The following is a 27,874-nucleotide window of genomic DNA, read 5'->3' as shown; positions in this document are numbered from 1 at the left end:
AAACGTGGTCTAAAATAGACTACTCCGATTTAAAAAAATTATCTCGTTCTACAGAAAGACATTTTAGATGTAAGGAGCATATATTTTCTTTCTTATTAGTCAATGGGCATATATTTTCGTTTTGTAAATTAAAATTGTTTAGCAAACAAAATATAGCAACAGCTTTAGATACAGCTCAAAAAGAGGCCATAATTTCTTTTAATAATCAGATTAGGGAAAATCGGTCGAATTTAAAAAGGCTCATCGATGTTACGATTTATTTGGGTTCCCAAGAATTAGCTTTTCGCGGACACGATGAAACCGAAGATTCGATTAATCACGGCAATCACAAGGAACTTTCAATGTTATGGGGCAAATATGATTCACAATATGGCACTTTTTCAAACGGTAGCGTTTTTTCGGGCACCTCAAAAACCATCCAAAATGAGCTTATAGACAGTGTGGCATATATTATTAAAGAAAATATAAGCAAGGAGATTGAAAGTGTTTCTTTTTTTGCATGGGAAATTGATGAAACTACCTATATTACCTGTACATCACAACTTTCAATCGTTTTTAGATATGTCAAAGATGGTAATGTGGAATAACGTTTTATGGATTTTCATGATGTTTCATCTGGGCGCACAGCTTGTTTAATTTTTTAATTCGTACGTGTGACACCTATATTTTAGGCAAAAGTTAATTGCGCAAACCTATGATGGGGCTGCGGTCATGGCCGGCCATTTAAATGGTTTACAAACTAAAATAAAGTCCACAGCTCCTCATGCACTTTTTACGCATTGTCATGCCCATGCCCTTACTTTAGTATTAAGCAAAGTGGGCAACAACATAAAAATGTTCGCGCCTCCGGCGGGCTTTTCTGTGTGTATATAGTCTTTATGACTTTAGCCTCCCCTGTTCTCCAAAGCACGAGCCGTCACTGATGTAATAGGCATTTAAAGATCAAGAAAAATATATAAAACCGCTAATATCATTTCACTCTCCTGGACATCAAAGAGATATCTTGAGGCGCCCGTTATTTGTATTTTGTCTTATCTGACTTATCTGGGAGAATTTATCAGTACAACTTTTTCAGGGAGTCGATTGTTACTTTGGAAGATAATTTTTTATTGATTTATTTCGCAACTCTTCTGAAATGCCCTGTTACTATTAATTGTAACCTACAGTGGCGCTCAAGTTGCAATCTAATCTTTGAACGCCCATCCATTATCTGACGATACGTTAGCCAAGAGGATGTGGTTTTCGCGGCAATTACATCCTATCTCTTCGGAGAGAATGATAAAATTAATAGTCGAAGCGTGTTAGGAAAGAGACTCCTAGGATTATCGACAAGCAAGACATTTCGCCAATATCGTTTCATATGATATTTCGTATAAAAACTGTTTGGAGTATTTAATGTTGTCAAGAAAGTATATAGTCAGTCTTGAGATTCCTGTACAATGGGTAGCCTCACATACGTGAATAATTTTCAAGTAAATCTGCCGACAAGGATGGTTTACTTCATTTGATTTGGAAGTTTTTCAAAATAATGGCCGATATCAGTAATATCGCTGTTTTGTGACGGTACAGTGATGCGCATTCTATAGCGTGATGATGTAAATTGAATAGTAGATGTGAATTGTGATTACAATGACATAAAATATTATCTTTGGTTACGTATAATTACCACGATTTCTTTGAATTACTTTGTTAAAACTCTGAATCTAGAATTACCATCGGTGTTCATTATGTGTGTGTCGTAAACAAACTTTATGAGAATATTGGAATTAATGCCATTCAAAACTGTAAACCTTGGCAAATCTAGCTGTGCCTCCTGGATAAACCTACAACCGATAGTTGATAGATAATTGAATGCATAGTTACTAGAAATGATTATGAAACATACCAGGTAGATGATCTAAAAAACATTGCTTGCAATATTGATTATAATATACCACTATATATACATAGATATACAATCCATTCAATATATTTGAAAATTAGTTACCTGAAGATTATGATATCATTTTTTGTCTACTGTTGATACATAGTTTTCGTCTGGAAGTGTTTCGATTCAAGATAGATCACCATCTTCATCATCTGAAACGTCATCTCCATATTCATGTTCCGAAGCAGTGTCGCTATCCTCATCCTCATTGAAATATAGTCGCATAGGTTCCTAGACAGGTTGATATGTCCTGGGTCCGCGACTGAAAACACCTGCACCTCCTCATCAGGTGAATCAATAATCAGATAATTCACGATGGTGTCTGTCATGGGTTCATTTGACATGAAATCGTCTCCAAATTTCTTTGCTCGTTCACAAAGAGATTTCTATTGTTCGGAAGAAGACATCCAAAGAAATCGTTGCAGTATTGCATGACGCTGACATAGAAAGTAACGTATTTATTTGTCACGTATTTTTCAGTCCAAGCCAAATCAACTCAATTGGATTCGAATCCGGGTGTAAGGCGATAATCGTATAACATTGTGATTTGCTGCTATAAAGAGCTGATTATTTCATATCGCTTGAATTTTGGCGTATACATAGTTGTTTATGAGAGCATATAATTCAGGTTTCAGCATGTTTTTTCCAAATAGAATATTTATCTTTGATAGCCATGAGTGCATTTCGGCTTTTTGTCGATTTGTTTGTTATGATATGGGGCATTATCGATAAACACAACGCTTCTCAACAGCAAATTCGGAATCAAGACGAGTTCCTCGATGTTAATGAGCTCTCGCTCCCCACTCCACCAGCTGATCTACTGCGAATCCGATATTCAGAGGCATAGTTAGATTTGCCAAGCTGTGGTTCTTGGGATCTAGGTTTCAAAGTGGTGAGAACTCTTGGACGAAACTACCCAGGATAAATTCTGCGCAGGCTTTTTCCACTAACATTCATTGTGAGATTTTTACTGAACAGTTTACGAAACCGCAATATGAATTTCGCTTTACAATAGCTTGCTCAGGCATATTCATACTGACTAAGTTCTACCTAATTAGTGCTTTATATACTTGACAAATTGGATCAGATTACCTTCTACCTCCTTAATGACTAATAATTTCACCAGAGTATAAGTATAAAATAATTAGAGGAACCGTGAACTGCCCGTAAGGGTCACCAGACTTGACTTATATTGATATTTTGTATCATTCAAATTTTCTGTTCGGATTTTTTTTTTATTGAATATCCATACTTTTCCATACTCTGGCGGATCAATTTTTCTTCAGACATTTCCGACAGGTCCTTATCTGAACGGTTATTGTGAGCAGTAACCCGTTTTCACGGAGGTATCCAGTGACTTTTTGAAACTTTTATCGCTCCGTACGTTTCGTTATGTATTCTGTATCCAACCTGAACGTCCTTTTATGATTGTTTTATGGAACGTGAAAGCCTCTCAGCAATTCCAGGCGTTCGCTTTCCACGTTGCTTTCATGTAGATATCGATCGTACACTTTCATCGCGTATGAAAAGTTTATGACATTTTCTGTTGTGGAGTTCTGGCTATATATAGCGAAATGGTGTTCTTTGGAGCAGAGCTAGACCGTAAAAATCGTAGAATAAGGTCAAAACGTTTTTCATGGCACAGGGTGATACGGTCTATGTATATGGTTTAGAAATCATTGGACATGATGTAGTTTGGAAATGACCTAGGTACGTAAGGCAGCTTCTTGAAACATTCGTTTGAATCAGTGTTTTAACCCGCAGAAGATTCCAGCTACGGACCACTTGGTGGTGGTCGGACCTTATTTCCGATTTTCTGGTTTCTATTCGCTTCGTGCTTTTTCAGGCGAATTTTCAACCGCCCTCTAGTTTTACCGATATAGGACTTCGTATGGTACCCTGTAAACGCAATAATGCGAAACGCTTGCGTTTGGTTTCAGTGAGTTGGCTCCGAAATAGTATACACATATCTGAAGAAGGTTCTGATCTTTAGACGCAATGTTTATCATCCCCTTCTATTGTCCTTTGACGTAAAGAAGATATGGTATTGTCGGCGCCTGTTGCAATTGCTACACGAAATAAAAAATTCATGGAACGATTCCTCTGTTTCTAGGTAATGAGCAGGTTTTTTTCCAGAATTTGCAAACAAAAGTCACCATAGGTAAGCATAAATATCACCAAGCAGGTGGGTCCTCGTAATCCAATATACTACTGTTATGTTTACCCCGTTGGGTTCGACAATAATTTACTACACTGTACAACCAAACTAAAACTTTATTTCACTGCTACACTGGAGATTTGGAAAACAGCACGAGTATGTCCTATCTTGAAGAAAGGAGACGCAACTGTTATGAAAAATTACAGGTCTACTTTTATATTAAGCAATTTCTCGAAACTTTTCGAAATCATTCTATACGGTTTTATATATAACTCGATCAGAAATATAATATCGGACGATCAACATGGGTTCGTGGAACAAAAGTCATGTGTGACCCAATCTTGCATGTCTTTCACAACATGTTTCAGATGCTTTAGACCAAAAGCAACAAGTTGATGTAGTTTATACGGCCATGCAAAAGGCGTTTGACAAAATTGATTTTTACATCCTCATTCAGCGACTATCATCGTTTGGCTTTTCTGGAAGTAGTTTAATTGATCTTTTCACAAGCTATATCTTTGATAGAAAGCAATACGTAGAACATGAAGGTTTTAAGTCCTCTTTGTACACACCTAGCTCAGGGATACCACAAGGCTTGAACTTGGGGCCTCTTTTATTTCTGGTTTTCATTGATGACCTGGCGAAAATGATGAACTACCCAAAACTTCTTTACGCTGATGATCTAAAGCTATACAAAGTAATTGACGATTATGAAGACTGCTTAATTTTACAAAATGAAATCGATTTAGTATTCGACTGGTGTTCCAAGAACCATTTACGTTTGAACATAACCAAATGTTACGTTTTATCATTTTCTAGAAATCTGGAAACTAATTTTTTCAGCTCAGAATTGAACCATATTGGGACAGTAGAAGCTTAATATTTTTTTTAGTGGAACAAAGTACTCCAAAGCTGTCTAGAGAATATTGTAAAAATTTGCAACTACTTGCCAAGAAATCATTCATGCCCATATAATCTCCATTTACAAAGTCATATTTTAGATATTCCTTTCTATCATTTTTTAAATCAAAAACATACCGAAGAATGATGTAAGGTATTTTGAAAAATTGGGTCCGATGGATTTTGAACAGACATATTTATGAATGATGAAAAAATTAAATCTAAGTTAACTGAACTTTTCTTGAATTTGGAATATTATTGATTTGATATAAATTATGGGAACTAAATTAATGTATTAAAGCTGGTGCAGGTGAGTTTTCTGGACAATCAAAATTCAGACCAAGCTCTCCATTAAACCAAAATGCGTCGGGTATATTATAGTCACCACAAAGGATAATCTTGCTAGTACAGTATTTTTCTAAAATATAATCAACGGTAGCAGGAGGAATATTTATATAAACCACTGATAATGATTGTTGAAGCACCTATTGATAATTTAACATACAGATGTTCTATATTGTCAGGAGATATGTCGATTAACTCAGTTATTAAAGATTCTTTGATGGCTACTAGTATTCCTCCTCCTCTTTTTTTATCGCTTTTTGTTTGGTCTCTATCTAATCTATATATGTTAAAACCTTTTAAACCCAGTTCACTACCGGAAAATTAGTTTAACATTTGTTGTTGCAATTCATTAAAGCATATTTTAAATTTTCGAAACTTCATCGTATGTGATAATTTTTAAAAATTGATAATCCCAGCCAAGCATTAAAATATAGTTCTCATATTGATTCATTTCTATTGTACTGACACTTATTTAATGGCATAAATGTAAGCGAAGCCGCGGGTAAAAGCTAGTACATAATAGATAAGATGTGGTTTAAATACATTATATAATAAAAAAACAATATGTATCCGAAAATAAATGAGATACTTTTTGAGATCCACTCTAGAGGTGAAAAATTAATAAAAAATCGATGTTCCGTTTAAAAAGTCGTAACTTGATAGAAGGGAGACATCAATAAATCTGTTGGGGACGGAACTTTTTCAGACCTTCTAAAAATTGGAAAAATAGTTTCCTTATACAAGAAAAATAACCCCCTTATAATCGATAATTATAGACATAGACCAGTAACCATTCCCAGTGTGTTGGCTAAGGTAATTGAAAAAAGTATCTGTAACAAATTATTTTCTTTTTTGTTGAAACACAATATAATCAGTAGCTATCAACATGGATACTGCCCTAGTAAGTCGACAGAAGGGGCGGCTGCAACTTTTCTGGAGCATATTTATAACGGTATTGACAAAGGTAAATTTGTAGCTGCGCTTTTCTTTGACTTATCCAAAACTCCATAGATTTTGATTTACTCACAAACAAATTATATGCAATTGGTATTAGAGGGACATTTCTTGCATGGGTAATATCATATATGAAGTTCTGGAAATTATATGTGACATGGGATGATACAAACTCTGTTACATTTAACGTAGACATTGGAGTTCCACAGGGCTCAGTTTTGGGACCACTAATTTTTCTGATTTATATCAATGATTTACCTTAACATTTAGGTACAAAATCAATATCACTTCTTGCCGATGATACTGCAGTCTCAGAAGGAGCTGATAGTCCTGCGGAACTACAGTCGACACTGAACACAGTAAGTTGTAAATTTACGAAATGGTGTCATACAAATAAACTTATAGTCAATGCCGACAAAACGGTGTTAGTTCAATTCTTCAACCGAAGACACTTGAGCCTATACAGGTTGATATAAATAATGTCACTATCTATCCGTCGGAAACCACAAAATTTTTAGGACTTCATATAGATTCTGCGTTGGGTTGGCAAGTTCACATAAATTATGTTTACAAGAGAATCAACACCAGTTTTTACGCGTTGGTACAACTTAAAAAGGTTATGAATGAAGAGCATTTGTTGAATATTTACTATGCGATGGTTTATTCAGTACTATCTTACGATGTGCTTTTGTGGGGAGAAGGGATTAACATCAGTCGAGCATTAATCTCTCAAAAAAGGATAATACGTATTGTTATATATTGGGTAACTTAGTGGACTGTTTTAATAGGTCTTTGAAAATTATCGAGTAGTTCGTTCTGTTCAGTGGTGCTAATGAATGAGAATTAACTAACAATAATAATGATATCAAAAAGAGAGAATTTAACGTGTCTGTGATTTCCTTACCTTGATTTTGGTCACAACGGCACTTGAGGAATCGGTGAATAGAGAGAGAGAGATAAGAAACTGCACTTTTCCAGTACAACTGCAGTTTTCTCGAGCACTTTCGGTTCTTTCTCCGGAATCGAACCTTTTGTCTATATGTTCTTCCTCTCGCGGCAGACAGAAAACCACAGTCGTCTCGCGATAAGAATATAAACAAAAAAAATGAAAACAAAAACTCTACTTAATCAGACAAACACACTATACAGGGAGGTGGTGACGATACACGTATGTTGTATGGTCTTCGACACACAGATTCCTGTGGACCCATTTTTGGGGAAAAAAAATTTTAACACTACCATCTATATACATTTATAATTGTCTACTTTTTGTAAAAAAGAAAGAGTCTGAGTTTGAAACCAATTCAAAGTGTCACAGTTACCCAACAAGAAATGGAAATCTAATTAAACTGCAGCAACAGATTGTTTCAAAAGTCACCCTTTCTAGCAGCCTCCAAGCTATTCAATTGTCTACCTTCAAATATGAAAGTATCCCATTAATATCTACTTTTAAACACAAAGTTAAAGAATACCTTTTGGAGGGATGTTTTTATTCTATGAATGAGTATTTTGAGTATACTTCCAAATAATTGTAATCAATGTAGTGTACTCTCTATGTAACACATCTACATGTTTTTTTACTTGACGTTTCCTATATCATTGTTAAATGATCATTTGAAAGGAATAAAACATTATTATTATTATTTTTTAACCGTAGTGTGCGTTGGTCAGGCCCTATCACTTGAAGCCCCGATACATTCAGGAGGGCGCGCCAGCATTATCAACCATTGACCACTCCCCACTACCCGTGGGGTAAGTGATCATTGGGTCCGAGAATCATGTGCCCTGAGCAAGCGCAGTGAGCCAAGAATGACAGCCTTCTGCATCTGTGCGGCTAAGATTTCTGCCTTAGTGCGGCAAGCCGGTATGATTTTAAGATTCGAGAGTAGAGAGGACATCATTCCACCAAGGACTCTAATAATCAGAACAACCATCTTGACAGAGTGATCTGGATAGAGTCTGCGAAGTTCAAAGAGAAAATCTCGATATTTTATCCTTTTTTCCTCCTTTTTTCTGACGATATTCGTCAGGAGCTAAAAACTCTACGACAAATATCGTTTTGGTCTGGTGGTCGAGAAGGACTACATCAGGCTTATTAGCTTGTTTGAGCCTGAGAGTGGGGAACGAATAGTTTCAATAAATTCGGCACTTCTCGTTCCCCACAACGGATTCAATATCCCCCGGAGCGTAGGGCAACACCGGTGTCTCTTCAATACCGTAAGAGTGCCGTAAATGGTAGTATAGCACTCTTAGGGCCGCGTTATGTCGATAGATATAGGCCGAGACCGCATATGCTGATAGCAAGTGCATAAGAATCTCGGGCGCCTCGCGGCAGGCCCTGCACCTTGTGTCAGGAACCTCTATACCCATCACGCGACTGCGGTAGACTAAGGTGTTGAAGACACCATCCTCTCAAGCCATGATGAACCCCTCAGTTTCCGACTTCAGCACACTCGACCTGAGAAAAGAGAAGGTCAGGCGCTTTGATAAGCCAAGGTCTCCAATGTTATTGAAGAAGACCCCATGCATTGGCTAATCCTTGTGTTTCCGCAGAAGTAAAGTGATCTCTGCGGCTTTTATCTGAGCTTCTTGCTGAACGGGTTCCAACTCGGTGACAGAGTTGTAGTCACCTCGTTCAGAGTTGAAAACTATACCTAGTTCATCAGCTGCTCGGGCAGCTGCCCTAAATAGGAATGCTCCAATTCCTGCTCTCTCATGGTCACGGACCATGCAGAGAAGGGGATCCGAACTCCTGACGATTTTACAGGCTGTATCCAGCACCATTCTGTCATATAGACACTCCAAACTCAAAAGTCCACGGCCTCCCTGTTGTCGGAGGAAGTACAACCGTGGAACGGACGATTTGGGATGGAAACTTCTATTGAGATGCATCATTTTTCGGGTCTTTACGTCGAGTTGATACAGCTCCTCCCGAGTCCACTTCACTACTCCAAACGAGTAGAGTAAGATTGGAATGGCAAGCATATTTGTTGCAGCAACTTTGTCCTTCCCCGACAGTTCCGATGACCAGATCTGTCGAAGTTTGTGCTGATACTTGCCGCGGAGAGAGTTTTTCACTGCTGTTACCTCTTGTGAGTGGCGTTGTTCCACCCCGAGGTAAGTATACGTGTCTCCGGCATCCAGATGGTGTAAGATGCTTCCATCTACGAGCTGCATATCCTCTCCGTAGCATGCGTGTACTCTTCCACCACCCTCAAGGACTGATGGAGATCCTTCTCTCCAGAGGCATAAAGTTTAAGATCATCCATATAAAACAAATGGGTGACCTTGTGCCTCCTGTTTTCGGGGGTGCCACAGTTATACCCTCGAGTGTTTCTGAGCGCAACGGATAAAGGCAATAGCGAGATGCAGGAGAGAAGGGAACTGAGGGAATCACCCTGAAATACACCCCTTCTGAAAATGGCCCACCCTGTTTGGACTCTTGCTTGACCAGATGTTATGGTAAAGCGAGTTCGCCAAAGTGGTATCAGTAAACAAACATAATTATTATTATTATTATTATCATACGTCCACACTGTGTACACATGGAATTCATCGAAAATTGTGAAAGACACTTTGTTTCGTCTTCATTTTTTGTGTGTTGAAGACCCTTAAACACACACGATCCCAAAATCAAACGTCCCAAGTGAAACTAGACACCGTCGTAAGTACTCGGAATGAATCGATTAATGAAGCCTCTGAACGTGCTTCATTCGAGAACCTATGCGAAATCCATGAACCGCATTGCGATCGAATTGCATGAAATCGGAACGAGATTCCTCGGAAATCAATTTGGCATTTAAATGTCACGAGCAATGTCCGTAGATAGCGATTGTCTATTATCGAATTAATACCAATCATAGCTCTGCATGCTGTAGCCACGTCTAATTAGCAATGATTGATGCCAGCCATTTTTGATTTATAGAAAGTTGAATGGCGTCGTGTTGGCTCACTAAGAGGACTATTTGATGGATGCGTGTTATGGGCGAGTCAATAATAAGGGTGGTATTTCTTGCGAGAGGTTGGGTTTGGAAAAGCGATGAAATCTAGGACAACCTTCGTGAACGATCTTAATAATTTCTTCGGGCTACACTAGCTAGTTCACCGACAGCTGGAGTTGTGAAAGACCGTGATTTTTTCACGGGTCCAGTATTATTGATCGACGGGTTTTAGTCCTAGACCGTTTTCACACAGACAGACAAATAATGCTATTGGACTGCCCTACTCACATTTTCATTTTTAACAGTTGGTTTCATAAACTACATATCATGATTTGATCTCCACAAACGTTATTTGAAAAATACAGTGCATTTCTTTAATTTTTTGAACGGCTCAACTCAAAAAATTGAAATTTGGGATAACGAAATTAATGCATGAATACTTTAGGCTTGTTCTCGTTCTGCGAAATTCAAGTTCTAGGACGTCAGGATCATGCGCAGTTGATATAGAGCGTTCTGGTTTATTGAGGATGATTTCGGATTGATGAATCCTCTGTTTTGGTTTCGATCCTAAACTGTTTTGAACCGTTTCGAATCGTTCTTGCTCTCGAGGCTGAACTGTTAAGAACTGTTCCCGTTGCTCATGCGCATTTATGTGAAAATTTGTTTGGGCTATTTGCTAGGATGTATTTTTATTTATTTGATTTGAATAATTGATGATTGAGGTTAGATAAAATTTGAATTGACTATAAGGATACGCTACATAACAAAATGGACATGATCTTCAACGTTTTTTTTTTTTACAAAAACAATGCTTTTATCCATTTTCTTCGAAGTGACACAAGTTGCTTCACTCAGAATGTTATATCCCACAAACTAATAGTCCGACAGCTGTGAAATTTGTACGCGTATCTTTTGAAGGTTAGTATGTTTCGTTAGCCATACGATAGTATAAAAACGTTCGGATAGATTATTTGTATAATCACTTAAGAACATATCAAAATCTTATTGCTTTTGTTTTTTTGCATATCTGGTTTAAATAAACGAGTAAGTTACAAAATTCAAGTACTCGATATAACCAAATGAATTTTTATAACGCCTATTATAGATATATACGTAGTTGATGAAAATTTTACCTATATATGTTTACGTTTGGAGTTGTTAATAACTATTAAAATGTACAATAAAACTTTAATGACTTACTAAAAAAATCATAATTCACATTTTTGGGTTGTAATATCTATTGTATCAAATGGCTGAAGTGAAAACGTTATTCTTCATATTTTAAAATAATTTCTAAGAACACACAGAAAATTTTGTTTTATTATAAACTCACCTTCATTTCTATGAAAAGTAAAAAGAATATTTAAGTTTTATCAGGAATTATTTGTCATATAATCCCTAGTAGTTTACCATATTATGCATAATTTCAATTTGTTTATTCAGCATATGGCTGAATTTTTTTTTTTTATTCAACTACATACTCCCAATAATGTGTATTGTATAATGAAAGTACCTTTCAAAAGGGTGTTGCATTTAAGTGCAAAATAATGTATATTTCCAACGCTATTTTCTAGAAAATAACATTTTCAAGAAAATTATGAATAGTTTAAAGTGTTATAACTTGAAAAAGTCACGAATAGTTTTTAGAGAGAAATGTTTGTAGTTTTAAGATCTGACGAAAAGTTATAAATAGTGTTTTTAGAAACATTTAGTGAGATAACTTGAGGAATATTCAACGAAAGTCATTTTTTGTGGAGGAAAAAATCAGTTTTTTTATCGACCTTTTTTGGGTAATTGTTACCTTCCACGATCTAAAAAAATATAGAATTATAATGGAGAACTTTATACAAGTGTAGAAGGGCAAACTTTTTAGTTTACCCCGATAAGTTGCTGCGTAAAAATCAAAGTATTTTTCACAAAGAAAAATCTTCTATTTATCAGTAACTTGTCGTATTTAACAATTTTGCCTATCAAAAAGATTATTATGAAATGATACTTATCTTTTACGTTTCGGAGGCCAAAAATCTGCCTCCGTCTTCAGAAATGGATAAAAAATTCGAATAAATTCGCAGTTATTCCTTTTTTGATAGCGTATTTCTTTACTTCTTCGACAGATGTCAAAGGAAATTTGAAATATGAAATTATGTCAATGTTGTTGATTGACAACTGAAACATTCGATGTAATACAAGGTACTCTCCGATATCAGTTTGTTGCCATTTCGCCACTATCCAAAGTTTTCTTCAAGATGGGTAGCCAAGTACGGTCTATTTCTAAGGAGCTATTCGAGATACAATTCTCTCCAGACATGACAATATACGCTTCTTTTAGCTTACGTCTCTTAGAATGAGGCTCATTGGTAATCTTTCTTGTCCTATTCCATTCCACCCGATGTTCACCGTCTGATTTTAAAATGTGTTCTGATAATTTTGATCCTGTCAATTGTCTATTTTTTATATAATCTCGATGTTCATTCTCACGCACTTTCAATGGTCTTGAGGTTTCACCAATGTAACTTTTACCACAAGAACAAGGTATTTTATAAATACAATTTTTTTTTTCTTCAGTGTTGTTGGGTTTTGTATGTGTGATATACACTGAGATCTATACTCACACATACAAAACCCAACAACACTGAAGAAAAAACAAAAAAATTGTATTTATAAAATACCTTGTTCTTGTGGTAAAAGTTACATTGGTGAAACCTCAAGACCATTGAAAGTGCGTGAGAATGAACATCGAGATTATATAAAAAATAGACAATTGACGGGATCAAAATTATCAGAACTCATTTTAAAATCAGACGGTGAACATCGGGTGGAATGGAATAGGACAAGTAAGATTACCAATGAGCCTCATTCTAAGAGACGTAAGCTAAAAGAATCAGCGTATATTCTCATGTCTGGAGATAATTGTGTCTCGAATAGCTCCTTAGAAATAGACCGTACTTAGCTACCCATCTTGAAGAAAACTTTGGATAGTGGCGAAATGGCAACAAACTGATATCGGAGAGTACCTTGTATTACATCGAATGTTTCAGTTGTCAATCAACAACATTGACATAATTTCATATTTCAAAACTTCCTTTGACATCTGTCGAAGAAGTAAAGAAATAAGCTATCAAAAAAGGAATAACTGCGAATTTATTCGAATTTTTTATCCATTTCTGAAGACGGAGGCAGATTTTTGGCCTCCGAAACGCAAAAGATAAGTATCATTTCTTAATAATATTTTTGATAGGCAAAATTGTTAAATACGACAAGTTACTGATAAATAGAACATTTTTCTTTGTGAAAAATACTTTGATTTTTACGCAGTAACTTATCGGGGTAAACTAAAAAGTTTGCCCTTCTACACTTGTATAAAGTTTTCCATTATAATTTAATATTTTTTTAGATTGTGGAAGGTAACAATTAACCAAAAAAGGTCGATAAAAAAACTTGAGGAAGTTATGAATAGTATCCATAGAGAAATGTGTCTAGTTTTGGGAATTGTAGTTTTTTTTTTTATTTGAAAAGTTTTGCAAAAATATACGAAATTAAGAAATAAAAATTACATTTAGCGTTTTACAATTTTTTATGATAACTTAAAAAAAATTATGAATAGTTTTAAGAACTGAAAAAATATTTTCAAAAAATTGGCAATGAGTTTTTTGCAATTTATTGTGAAAAATCTAAAAATTTGTGAATGGTTTTCATAGGAAAATGCGTTTAGTTTCATGAATCGAAAGAAATTTTTATAAATATTTGCATTTAGTTTTTGCAGTTTTTGGTGATAACTAAAAATGTGTGAATGGTTCTTATAGGAAAATGTGTTTAGTTTCATGAACCAAAAGAAATTTTTAAAAACATCTGCAATGAGTTTTTGCAATTTTTGGTGATAACTTAAAAAAGTAATAAATAGTTTCAAGGAGAAATGTATCTGGTTTTGAGAACTGAAGTTTTTTTCATGAAAAACGTACGAAATAAAAAAAATTACACAGAGAATTTCACATTTTTTGTGATAGGTAACTCAAAAAGTTATGAATAGTTATTATAGACAAATGAGTTTAGTTTTAAGGACTGATAGAAATTCCAATAATTTTCAATAATTTTTTTGTCATTTCTGATAAATTTAGGCTTTGGTCTATACCTCCCTAAATATGTATGTCGGCATATAGTAAACGACAAGAAACCTATATTGACCAGGTTATTTTTCATTGTTTCAGTTCTGTTGAGCGAAGCCATCGAAGACGACCACCTCGAGCTAAAAACGTTGAAAATCACCGATTTCGGACTGGCCCGCGAGGTGTACAAGACGACGAGGATGTCGCAGGCCGGGACATACGCGTGGATGGCTCCAGAAGTCATCAAGAACTCCACTTTCTCGAAAGCGAGCGACGTGTGGAGTTACGGCGTACTCCTCTGGGAGTTGCTCACCGGCGAAACTCCCTACAAAGGTATCGACACGTTGGCTGTCGCTTACGGCGTCGCCGTCAACAAGCTGACGTTGCCTATTCCAAGCACCTGTCCGCAACCTTGGAGAGAGCTCATGGAAAGTGAGTACTTATTTTCGTTTCAAGAACATTGTTTTTGTTAACGTATTCTAAAAACAGTTTTACAAAAACGCAACACGTCTTTCGCCATACAATGGCTTCCTCGGGCGTGTCTTAATAACTAATTCTACACATTAAATGCTATATATACCTTATTCTACAATTTTAAGTACCTGAATTTCAAGTACCTGATTTTTTACCTAAGTTTGTAATGAACTAAATTACTGATCAGTAACGGAGAGTTATTTAATTCTACTTGATCATTCAGTAAATTACCCGAATTCCTGAATCTACTGATTTCTAAACATTCTAGAAGATTAAGTTTTAAACTCTTCTCTTCTAAATGTAACACATCGTATTCATGGTTGAACTCATGTCCTTCTGCTAAAAGGTGGTTTGCAAATGTGGAATTGGTCTTTCTATTTACGAAACTATTTCTATGCTCTTTAATTCTTTGGGAAAATGTTCTTCCTGTTTGGCCAATATACAGTTTTGGACAAGAGCCACAAGTCAGTTTATACAGGGTGTTCCTTAAACACATGCTAATATTTAAGGAGGTAATTCTTAGACCCATTTTAAGGAAAAAACGTCCTATGGATGTATGTCCTAAACGCCTTAACTTTTGAGATACAGGGTGGCAAAGTTTTAAAAAATAATCAGTTTTTTAATAATAACTGAGATAATTTTGTAGACATCTTTGGCATATTTGGTACATATGTTCCATGCCTCAAGGCGCATTTTCTGATGTACAATTTTCTTAATTTTCTCTGCCAGTGGCGTACGTACGAGTTTTGGAATGTATATTTTTGGCGACGCGACGCCACTGCTTTATCTTGAATTAAAAATTATTTTTAAAATCTCCATACATTTTTGAGCACATTTGATATGCTGGGTTTTCTTTGTCCGACGCATGGTTTTTGCTCAAAAAATTGAAAATCGCTTTACTTAAAGATAAATTCCTTAAAAATCTGATGCGGTATCGTGCATCGACTGAAAGCAAACTAAGAGATCAAATTTGTTGCAAAATAATTGAGGATCTAAAAGGTATTTGTTTGTTGTCAGATGCACTGTTCTCAATTAAAATTACGTCATAACGCAGCACCACTTAATAATTTTTGAAAACATAAATTTAGTTATCCTGGAATAAATGACGTGTAGCAGAATTTATTTACTGCACCTCTTGGAAATATTGAGTTTGTCAATATGTGATTTCTTTTAAAGATTAAAAGCAAAAAAACAGCGTACCCACCATAGCAATAAAAAACGAATTCTCTGTATGTAAAAACGTCAGTAGCTAATATTGATTATGGTTTAAAGTAAGGTGTTGGTGTTAAAAACTGTCACAGCGCGTTTTGATTGATTTTGAAGTGTTATTGAAGTTATTTTGGTAGTCCGCTGTTTTTCTGAATATCAGTAAATATGGTAAATTATACGAATGCGGAAATGGCGCAAATGCATTACGTATATGGCCTTGCCGATGGTAATGCAACAGAAGCCAGGCGCATTTATCAGGAAAGATATCCTAATCGTGCCTTACCAGGTAGCCGAACCTTTTCAAATATTCATCGTCGACTTGGGGAAACTGGTAGTTTCAAGAAACGGACTCCGGAAGGTAGACCTCGTGTAGTAAGAACTCCTGAAATTGAGGAAGCGGTGCTGCAAGAAATTGAGGAACATCCTGAGACGAGTACGAGGAAGATCGCTAGAACTCTGGATATTTGTCATCAAATTGTTTGGCGTATTTTGGTTGATTTTTTGTTATACCCATACCATATTTCAAGATTGCAGGCATTACTCCCCAGAGATTTTCCACAGCGTGTGAACTTCGGTCAGTGGTATCTACAAAGTATTGCACTAAATCCGCAGTTTGAGACACAAATTTTGTTCACAGACGAAGCAAATTTTTCTCGGAATGCCATTCAAAATTTCCATAACAATCATGTATGGGCTGAAGAAAATCCCCATGCAATAACCGAAACCCATTTCCAACACCAATTTTCGGTTAATGTATGGGCAGGAATTATAGGTGATCATCTAATAGGCCCATTTTTTCTACCAGGACGCCTTGATGGTCGTTCTTATTTACACTTTCTCGAAGAAGACTTACCTGGGTTATTGGAAGATGTGCCACTTGCATTAAGGAATCGAATATGGTACATGCACGATGGCGCCCCTGCTCATTTCAGTGTAATTGTCCGAAACCATTTAAATACAGTTTATCCTAATCGTTGGATAGGTCGCGGAGGACCTCGGCAATGGCCAGCAAGATCCACCGATCTCAACAGTTTAGATTTTTTTTTATGGGGTCACCTTAAAACTCTTGTGTATAAAACTCCCGTTGATACTTTAGAAGATTTAAGAGTGCGAATAGTTGCCTCGTGTGAAACTATACGAAATACGCCGGGAATATTTGAACTGGTGCGTAATTCCATGCATAGAAGGGCGGAAGCATGCATACTAAGTGCAGGTGGCCACTTCCAACAATTTTTATAATCAGTTTTGGTATTATTACTAATTAGCAAATTTGTGCTATTCGTTTAGACTTACTGTCACAAAATAAAATGAAACTCGTTTTTGTGAAAAATTTATTTTTTTGCAGATTGTTTTCAAATATTATTAGGGAGTTGGTAATGCGTTATGAAGCAATTTTCAGATTCTCATTCATTTTAGAATTGATCTAATTTCTTAATTTGCTTTCTGTCGATTTTTATTTTTTTGACTGAAAATCATGCGTCGGACAAAGAAATACCAGGAGATCAAATTTTCTCAAAAATAAATGAGGATTTTAAAAATGATTTTATTTTGAAAAGAAAGCATTGGCGTAGTACTTTTTCCCCAAAAATATTCAATGCGAAACCCGTAGGGATGCCACTGTTTGAAAAAATACAAATTTGTGTACATCAGAAAATGCGCCTTGAGGCATGGAACATATGTACCAAATATGCCAAAGATGTCTACAAAATTATCTCAGTTATTATTAAAAAACTGATTATTTTTGAAAACTTTGCCACCCTGTATCTCAAAAGTTAAGGCGTTTAGGACATACGTCCATAGTTTTTTTCTTAAAATATGTCTAAGAATTATCTCCTTAAATATTAGCATGTGTTTAAGGAACACCCTGTATACTCCTGAGTTAAATAACTCTATAACTCTCCGTTACTGAATATTTTTTCAAATGTGGAAAATGGAACATAAGTTCAGGTAATTTGATTCGCTACAAACTCAGGTAAAAAAATCAGGTACTTGAAATTCAGGTACTTCAAATTGTAGAATAAGGTATATATAGCATTGAATGTGTAGAATTAGATATTAGGATATTAGATAGTGGGACATTGTATGGCGAAACACGTGTTGCGTTTTTGTAAAACTGTCTAGTGAAAATCACACAATAAAGTGTTTTTAGAATACGTCAGTTATGGATTTTTATCAAGTATCGGCCGATTCCATCATATATTATTTTTGTTGTAAAAAAAAATATTTTTTTTTCTGTGAGAAAAGATATTATTATTATCATTTTGGATTTGGCGCCATAGATTGCTATGGTTATCAGTCGCGTGTTTTAGTAGGTTCTGTCAATAAGTCTCACCGACATGGCTATTTACAGCCATACACTGGTTAATCGAAACACGTGTCGAGCTGTTGAAATAACGATTTGGTGTTGGGATAAAAATCCAGTAATATTCACGAGAAAGCTTCCGCGCATTGGGTGCCGCGTTTACTCATGTTAGACCAAAAACAGCCACATTTGCAGAAAAAAAATTCTGTTCCACCAAGGCAACGCCCCTTCTCATACATCACCTTCGTGAACAATTATTTTGCAGAGAAAAACTCCTAGTTCTATTTGGAAGGATTACAGAGATGTCTTGTATCTTAGTTAAGTCGTAGTGAAGACCGTCAAGTATCGACCAATTCTATTAGATATCATGATTTGCCAGCCACTCTCCGTTTACTATGCAAGTTTTTTATTATTCACTGAATGACTTCCTTTTGTGCCTGTATGCCACTGTACTGTACCGGGACGGTCGGTCAAAAATAAATTGAGCAGTTATAAAATCCTTCAGGTAATATATCACATGGATGGTTCACGTCGCGTCGGTCTGATTCAACACGCTCGTGAACCCTCTGACCAAGAATTCGATGTCGAGTTATGTTAGTCCTCTGCTAAACCTTGACTTCGATGTATTATGGAATGTAGCATTCCATAATCAACTAACACATATGAGCCAATTTTCTCAATGCGACCTTTTACGAGACCACGATAACATTCATCGTATTGCAGCACACCTGCTACATCACCATCGGAGATATACATAAAAAACTCTTCAGACTCCTCTGCTGCTTTTGGTTCTTCAAACATTATTGCAGAGGCATTTCAATTGAGTAACATGTGAAAGTTGTAAATTTATCAATAAAAAGAGTACAATAAAGTTTACTTACCCTAAATTGGACTTTAATTGCGTTTACTAGCGCAGCACATACTTCTGGTACTATCTTTGAGATAGCGTGTTTCGAAATCTTAAATAAATTCATCAAGCTGCTGTAGGAATCTCCAGTTGCCAGAAAGCGAATCAGTCTTGTGGAGGTATAGCCTTTCTACGGTTTGTATCTGTTTTTCTAATCACTGGTGCAATTTTTGCAGCAAAAATTCCATATATGAACTACTCATGCGCAAAAAATTTTTGAAGCACGGTTCGAAATTCTAACAAAACGTCATCTTTCTTTAAATCCGATAATTTCTGTCCACCATATTCTTCCTTTTTCTTCAAACTTGGAAGGACCCAACATTTACGCTTTCGTTTTCGTGAATCACCATACAAAATTGGAAAGCACGCGGTAGCAGTTAATAAGTCTTCCTCCATCATGTCTATGTCAAAGTTTAATGAATTAAACATTTAGCAACTAGTTGCAACATTAAATTGCTACAAGTTCCCAAATGTTGCTCCAGTGTGGACGTACCTTTAGAAATATAAAGCGCAACAGGTCTTGATTCTTCATGTTTCTCGATTGCGTAATTCCAAATATGGATGACCTACGATAGAAGCTTGTCTATATGGCTTTGTTTCCGAAAGACATATTGATGATCGTCCATTAATAGACTTTCCGCAACATTATTTAATATTTTTATTCGGTACACTAGGTATACACATTCTCATCATTCAATTCTTTTTCCGGCGTTGAACGTTTTCTACTATATATTTTCGTTCCGACCGGAACCTCATTATTTTTCTGTCACAACAACCCGTCTCCTTTTTTTTTAAAGAAGCATGTGTTGGAGCGTAATTCATATTGCGCCCGCCAAGTCTGCGTATGACAACCGCAATTGCTAATGTCTCTATTCAAATTGATTTGCGGATTGGGTTTTCCTACCACATCGGAACGCTAGAGGCCCTTCTCGTCTCTCTTGAATGTCGCAACCGGTGTACATATACAGGGTAATTCCTGTTCCGTCGGGTTCATCTCTTTACTTGGAAATTCAATATACAAATACAAATTTAGAATTGTTTTGCTACTTAGGAAACATCCATTTCTTCCGAAGCTCTGGAAACTAGTCTCATGATTTTTTTGCTCTTTTTCTCCCATATTTTCAAAGCGCTCATTCCAAGGATCTTGTTTCCTGTATTATACTATATTTCCAAAATAGTAGGCACTAAATTCTGTCTCTTGCGGTGGGGTAGGAAAATTATACTAAACAGATAAGGAAAAATAATGATGAAACGTATATAGAATCACAACTTTGTAAACAATGTTTTCGTTTTAATTCAGTAAAATTTCTTTGGAGCATAGAGTCAAATCCATTTTCGTGAATTTTCATATATTTTCATGAAAATTTCAAGTCGATAGCATTTACCATTATCAAGATACGCAACATTATAACTGCGCGTTTGTCGACAGCTAGTATGACGTCATGAGATATGTTAGATTCAGCGTCTGAATCATGTCCGAGCTGTTCAAAACGAAGCACTTAATGTTTAAGGTTTCAATGATAATGTGACTTACTCGTGGTTATGGCATAGTTCAATTTCAAGAATAAGTATTAGGTTTTTTTTTTTCAATGAATAGAAGCGTCCAATTATCTAAATTTAAATTTTTTGCATTATTCAGAAATGAAAATTTGAGTGTACTGATAGGTTTAGGTAATGAATACAGTTTTGTCCACCATTAATAGGTGTAAATGTGTTTATTTTATTATTACTTTAAAATAAATGTGATTATTTACATTAAAATGATCATCGTAACAAAAATTAGTTCATGTATCGAAATATCGCATATCTATTTTTAGATAACAGTTACAAACAATTTGTTTGAATACCCATGTATATGCTTTTTTGACTTTTTATCCTCCATATTTCACAACACAGATAGATGAATACAAACACAAAAAAAATCTTTCACGCCTACACAGAAACGTATGAATCTAATGGTCGTTCGTAGCCGGTCCTGTATTTCATATATCTGGTGACGTCACGTTACGTTTAGCTGAACAGCTTCTTTGAGACATTTTTTAAATCGCCTGATTAACTTAGAGAATGTATTTTATTTTTCGAATAAAAAGGTGAAGACTTGAGTGAATACCTGATTTGAGTATTTGGCATCTTCAAGAGTTTGAAAAGTAGAAGCGTATGAATAGTCGGAAGTTTGATTTGTATTTTTTCATCCCGTGAAATGTCATTAACATCACTCAAAAGTTCAGACAATAGTCTTAAGTCGTTAGTTTTGAGTCGTGAGTAATGTTAACCAACATTTGTTTTCACTGAAAACCTAGGACACTAACACAGGTAATAAGCGATGATAAGAAGGGGAAATTGAAACAGTAGTGCCTTTTCCCCGGTATATTGAAATATAAAATCCCTTCCGAATATGTATTGAAAGTGCTCAAGTTCATATGGAAACGTACAGTGTGTATCTTGGAAAATCAAAACCCGTAAATTGGCCAATATTTGACAACACCAATATGATTTATTTCTGGGTTTTGAATAAAAATATCAGATTGATACAAAAAACAGTGAAAATATATTTTATACACGGTAATTTTCCACTATTTACAGTCATTGTATAATCATTATAGAAAGTAAACTGAATCATCTGTAGATTAATAACTTTCAAACAATAAAATCGTAGCTCGAGAACCAAAACAGAATATCTACTGCAAAAACAGTAGTCGTGGCAACACTGAACACGGCGCTCGTCTAATGCGATTTTTTCTTCACATGCAGTAGCTTGATTCGCAACATTCCCCGGTCGAATTATATTACGGTTTCGTTGTGAAATATTCGATTTTCTCGCTCGCGGCACTGTGAATGACAACGTTCTGACTTTGCATCTCTTATGACATAAAAACTATTGGTGCTAGTACAATAACAAATGTTATACCACCCTCAATTGTCTTTGCATACACCATGCAAGTTTTTAAAATGTTTTGATAGCTTTTTTTGCTACTCCGGGTGGAAACGAATCTAACAAATCAAAAATCGTGAAAATCGATTCAGCTCTTTCATAACCGTCACGATTTTGTGACTTTGTTTTATCTATTGGAATATGTTGCCGAGAACGTCCCTGTATGTACGGTTTGTTCTTCATTATGCTTGCGTACTCCGTAGATCATTGTTCTCTGGTATTTTCATATTCGGAATAGACGGCTCACACATTGAATATCAATGAGACAAACTTCCAGACTGCAATAGTAATCATTTATATTGTCGGTACTTTGATGAAGGTGGTGTCAAAGTTAGGGAGCGTCGCTGGGTGTTGTTCAAGCAAAGGAGGCGAGATAGTAACTTATAGATGTTACAGGTAGTTTGGATGGTTGGCTAGTACTGCGACAGGCATTTGTGACAAGCTGTGCTTTCATATAACAATAATTATTTCTGTCGTCGGGAGCGAGTTAATATATAAATAAATATAGTTTAAAAAACTGAAAAACACGCTTTTAAAGAACATCGAACTAAATAAGCTTAAAACAATAACAAATGAAAAATACCAGTATTATTGTGAAATTAATACACAATAATGCTTGAGAGTTACAAACAAACAAACATACATACATACATACATACATACATACATACAGGTGAAGTTAATTAAAAAGGATACAAAAAAACCAAGACATATTAACCTAACAACGTAACAAATGGAAGAATTTCAAATCCCATCTAACCTCGCCTAAAGTGCCACAATCAGAGGTTTCTCTTCCATTGTACAAAAAAAAATCGTATTATAATAATTTGAACGCACACTTTTCTAAAGATTACATCAGATTTATCAGAATGAAACAATAATAACGTTAGTAAAAGAAGGCTAAATAATATCAGTTTTTGGAAATGGAAATAGAAATAATAAGCTTACAAAAGTAAATCAGCTGGCATTGAATGAATTGAAGATCTACAAAATGACTCCATTTCAATATGTACTAGTGATCCGCCCCGGCTTAGCAAGGGTTGTACTGCGTATATGCCGGTATTTTTTATGCCATAGTGTCGCATCATATTTTAACTAATGATAATGACTTTTGATAGAATTCACTCAAATAAAAGTATATTTCGAACTCTCAATTTCAATTTTGAAATAGATGAAAGATACACTAATACTCGATGAAATTCAAAATTACTATCCAAGAGTATATAGAAAGACCATATAAATTCAAAAACACAGAAATGACTTCAATAAAGAAGAAGAGGCAATGAACATTAATTAAATTTGGCTACCTGTCCTTAAAAGTACACAAACAAATTCAGGTAATCCAATTAAGAGAAACCAAGCCACGCCCAGTAATAAGAATATAAAACCACCAGAGTCGTTACCGCGTTCGGAACGAGAACAACAACTCGATAACTGTGACGATTGTCACATCGCCACACCGCAGTAGTAGACGAAACGCCAGGCATAAAAACCTGCAGACTACGACCAAAACACCTGGGAATTAGCTTCCACATAGTTACTACCTAGGTTAGGTTAGGTCCAAAGTGAGTGGTATTTGACCCTCCACCGCAACCCGCAAGGGTTTATTGTGGCTCACAACTATTCACACTCGACCAAATAAACCCAGCTTCTTAACGAAGCCGATTACTTTATATGATGAGTGGTCTTTAGTACGGCTCTGCCGAACTCTAAAAACCTGATTGGGTCCCCAGCGGGGCAGGCACAACGTATGTGCTCTGCTGTTTCATCATTTTCCAGACAGAGGCGACACACACTGTCTTCCGACAGTCCAAGTGTCTGCATATGATGATTCCAATGACAGTGACCTGCAAGAAGGCATGTTAGACATCGTAGTTCATCCCTACTGTAGTCCAACAACTGTTTGGAATCAAGCTTCGAAGGGTGAATGAACGCTTTGGAGAGAGCCAATCCTGGAAGATTCTGCCGGAAGTCCATAAATCTTCTTGTCATCCAGGTGTTCAATATTTGTTTGGCAAAGCCTAAATCGATGCCAATGTCAGGTTCTGGTCCGATGAAGCTGTTTGCAACACCCTCCTACTTACTACAGTATTAGAATCTACTTCAGTGTCTAGAGTTGTTGATGAAAAAAAGTATTTGAATTCTTCAGAAATCTGCTGGGGATTGAGTGTTCAATTTTAGTGGCTACAAAAATCGATGGTAAAACTAGAGGTCCGTATACCAAAAATGGAGTTGATGATGGAATATTATAATCGAAACGTCACATTGTATATTGGTGTATCTCGGAATATAACAAATATGAAACAGTATTGGATGGTACTGTGCCTTTTTTATATTAGGCTGTAGAGCCAAAAAACGAAATTCAACAATTCTAGTGTTTGGCAAATATTCCAAAACAACTACTGATAATCTTGAGCTGAAAAGAGATTATTTTAGTTCCCCAAAACTGAATATTATTGGAGTTTTTTTCCAACACCAAATCGTTATTTTTAACACCTCGACAAATTTATAAATTTGGATAGGCAATATTGTGAAATTAATTTTTATATACCTGAAATTTGTTTTATATAAACATATATTGTAAAATAATAGATGGTTTACCTGTATGGGTTACCTATATAACATAAATAGGGTTAGCTCGCATTAGTTTCTAGTTTTAATCTTCCTTGGTGATAGAAACACGTGTCGAGGGGTTAAAAATAACGATTTGGTGTTGGTAAAAAACTCCAGTAATATTAATTAGTACATCAAAGGTTCCAAACAGTGCCATCATAAGCTCCCCAAAACTTTTGTCCAGTTCAACCGACCATATAAGTTGAAATAGCAATAATGGAATCACCTAAAAAAAAACTATATGTATATTTTCGGCAGTTTTGTGTTTTTATTTGTAAAGTGATTTACTTTCATTGGCAGATTGTCTTATAGTAATATAAAAGTAGAGTAGTTTTTCAAAATTTGTTAATATTTTTTTTTCATATATATTTTAAGATAAGTAGATTATCTGTATATTTCCTCTGGGTTTGTGAAAATCTTTTATTTTTACATGATTTCCTAATTACAACCGTTAACCTGCCGTTAACCAGTGGAGAAATTTTTTGGGAAACTCTTAAAATCTTGCGCTGACCCTTCCTCTTGTTTTATTTATTCAGTATTGTTTAAATATTTTTAATAATCAGTTGCCAAGGAGAATTATTTCTAAAAAATTATACTAATATAAAATTATGAAATTTTCAGACGATGATTTGGTGATAATGTGAAACACAAGTAATTAATTTTGATTGTAGAGTGAATTTATCAGAGATTGTTTCGAAAACTCAGCCAAAACGAACAGAACTGATGAGAAACAGTTTCAAACACACCCTGTAATAGGTGTATATGGGCAAAGTACCAATTCCGAGATCAACGCAATATCGGCAGAATCGTAATTGAAGTTATCGCTAGGTAATCCAAAAGATAAAGTTTATGGGCTTCATACTGACATAGATGTGTTATCACTTGCTTTAAAATACTCGGAACAGGTGCAATTTATGACGACTGATATTTTCTGTATTATTGAAAGTTTAGGATGGTGAGTTATTTTTAGAAATGAACTCGAATTATTTGATTCAAACTTTTAACGATTGAATTCTTTGAATTGGTACGCCCAGGTGTTATTATATCACGCTCAAGGTGCATTTATAATCAGCAGGAATCTCTAAACTTGTTGCCTTCAATTTCTCCTTTGATTGTTAGGTGACGTGATTGATTTAATGCATATTATATGGAGCGGCAAAGAACATTTCTGTTTGTTAGAAACCAAAGTGTCAACGTGGATTCTCAATAGATTTCTCTTCCGTGTTTCTTGATGTTTTAGGGGTTCTCAAACTTCCACAAATTTGAAAATAACCAAAGCTAAATCGATAAAGAATCTGCTCAATAAAGGGCAAACTGAAAAGTGAACCCCGAAAAGGTACTGCGTAATATTTCTGAAGAGTTTAATTAGTTGAAAACTTGTCATGTTCAAAAATTTTGTCTTACAAATGAAATAATTCAATATAAAAAGAATCATATAATTGAATTGAAAACTTGTAGATGTGTTCTATCAGAGAATAAAAGAATGAAATGTCCAGAATGTCAGAAAAAATATATCTTCGGAAACTTGCGGGGTTTTTGTGTTTCCTCAACAGCTTTAGACTGGTTAACTTTTCTCTGATTTCCATCCTAGGATATATTATGAATTCGGAGAAACCATAACAAGCATTCCATATCTTGGACATAGATACGGTTCATGTACCCCAAAAGGTTCTTTGTATTTTTTCAGATTTTCTTTGAACCCTTCTACTGGGAAAAATTAACAAGTGATTTAATTTTGTTTTGAGTAAGGGGAAAGATGAAATCAATTTTATCAATTCAATTATATAGAAATAGTATATCTGCTGTTTATATTTTTGGTCTACTCATTCACGAAATTCAGTAATTTTATAAATTATTTAGAATTCCAAACGGGGGTGTTTCAAGAGTATATTCATACCCCAATTATATAATATAATATACTGTTAATTAACTATAGCTAGAACATTTACTCATTTTGTTGTAGTTTACGTGGAAGAATAAGTGTTGAAACTCAACATAATCATTAATAATTCGTTTACGATTGTTATGTAACCTACTGGAATTATTTGTTACGGAAAATAACCTCAAAATAACTTTAATGTATTGAAGTGTTATAGAATCGACGACACCTGTTTCGCCATACAATAGCATCTCCATGCGCCATAATACTATTGTGACTCCTGAAGATGTTATGATGGATTTTCATCAAGTATCGGTCAGTTTTATCACAATTTTACGAAAAATATCAATCATTAACTTCGCTATTCTGAGAAATTTGCTTAGCATCCATATACTTTGTGTTCAGTATACCGTTTCTAGTCTATTTTGAAAACAAATATCAACACCATACACATTAATTATGAAAAATATTCTTGATTAAATATGAATGGAAAAAGAAAGACAATATATTTGAAACAGTATGTAACTGATGTGGCTAAACCTCAAATTAAACATTCTGGGGACAATTTGAAATTATTATTTTTAACGATAAAATACTGTTACTACTGTTAGAAGGTCGAGTTAAAATGGATTGTACCTAACTTGTTTCAGTAGAAAAGTGTTCAGATTAGTAGCAATTCTTCTGTATTTGAGGAAAAGAATCGTAATGTTGAGAAGTTAAATTCTATATTTGACTCGATTCAAAGAAGAAATAATTTTTCAATTCGCACGAGATTCAGTATTCAGTCTTGATATCGCTAAAGCCTACTTGGATGTGCATTTATTTATATTACGACACATTATCAAACGGTAGTTGGCCGTGTTTTTCGTATATGGAACTGCTTATCCAGTTTAAGTAATGGACAATGGAGTAATCGTGGCTTGAGTGACCTAAATAATGTTACCGACACTGCCTGACGCAGAAAACTGTTCTCTAAGAAATTAGTCCCATATAAGAGTTTGCTGAAAAGAGGTAATACCAGAAACCTAGCCGTTGGTAAAAGCAGTGGCTCACATAGGACTTTTCATAACCGATTCCTACGTAATATTAACGTTTTTCACTATGACCGGAGAATAGTAATTAACGATCACAAGTTAATAAAAATACATATACTAAGCTATACAGAATGTCTTTCACTTTATATTTTTATGGAAAATAAATATGACAAATGAATCAGCGTTTGTAGGTTGC

The 27,874-nt window shown here is 35.2% G+C and overlaps 1 protein-coding gene across 1 annotated transcript in view; it reads left to right on the top strand.

The window, feature by feature from the left end:
* LOC111511519 (mitogen-activated protein kinase kinase kinase 11) overlaps nucleotides 1-27,874 on the top strand; it is a 92,770-nt gene that overhangs the window by 31,081 nt on the left and 33,815 nt on the right. Inside the window, exon 4 of the mRNA XM_074181448.1 lies at nucleotides 14,431-14,760. Coding sequence (XP_074037549.1) covers nucleotides 14,431-14,760 — 330 coding nt within the window. The remainder of the gene's footprint in view (nucleotides 1-14,430; nucleotides 14,761-27,874) is intronic.

Source organism: Leptinotarsa decemlineata, unplaced genomic scaffold (genome assembly GCF_025532065.1).
Source record: "Leptinotarsa decemlineata unplaced genomic scaffold, Ldec_3_MD MMD2_tig00026314_RagTag_RagTag, whole genome shotgun sequence".
Lineage (NCBI taxonomy): Eukaryota > Metazoa > Arthropoda > Insecta > Coleoptera > Chrysomelidae > Leptinotarsa > Leptinotarsa decemlineata.
This window is presented reverse-complemented; position numbering and strand designations above follow the sequence as displayed.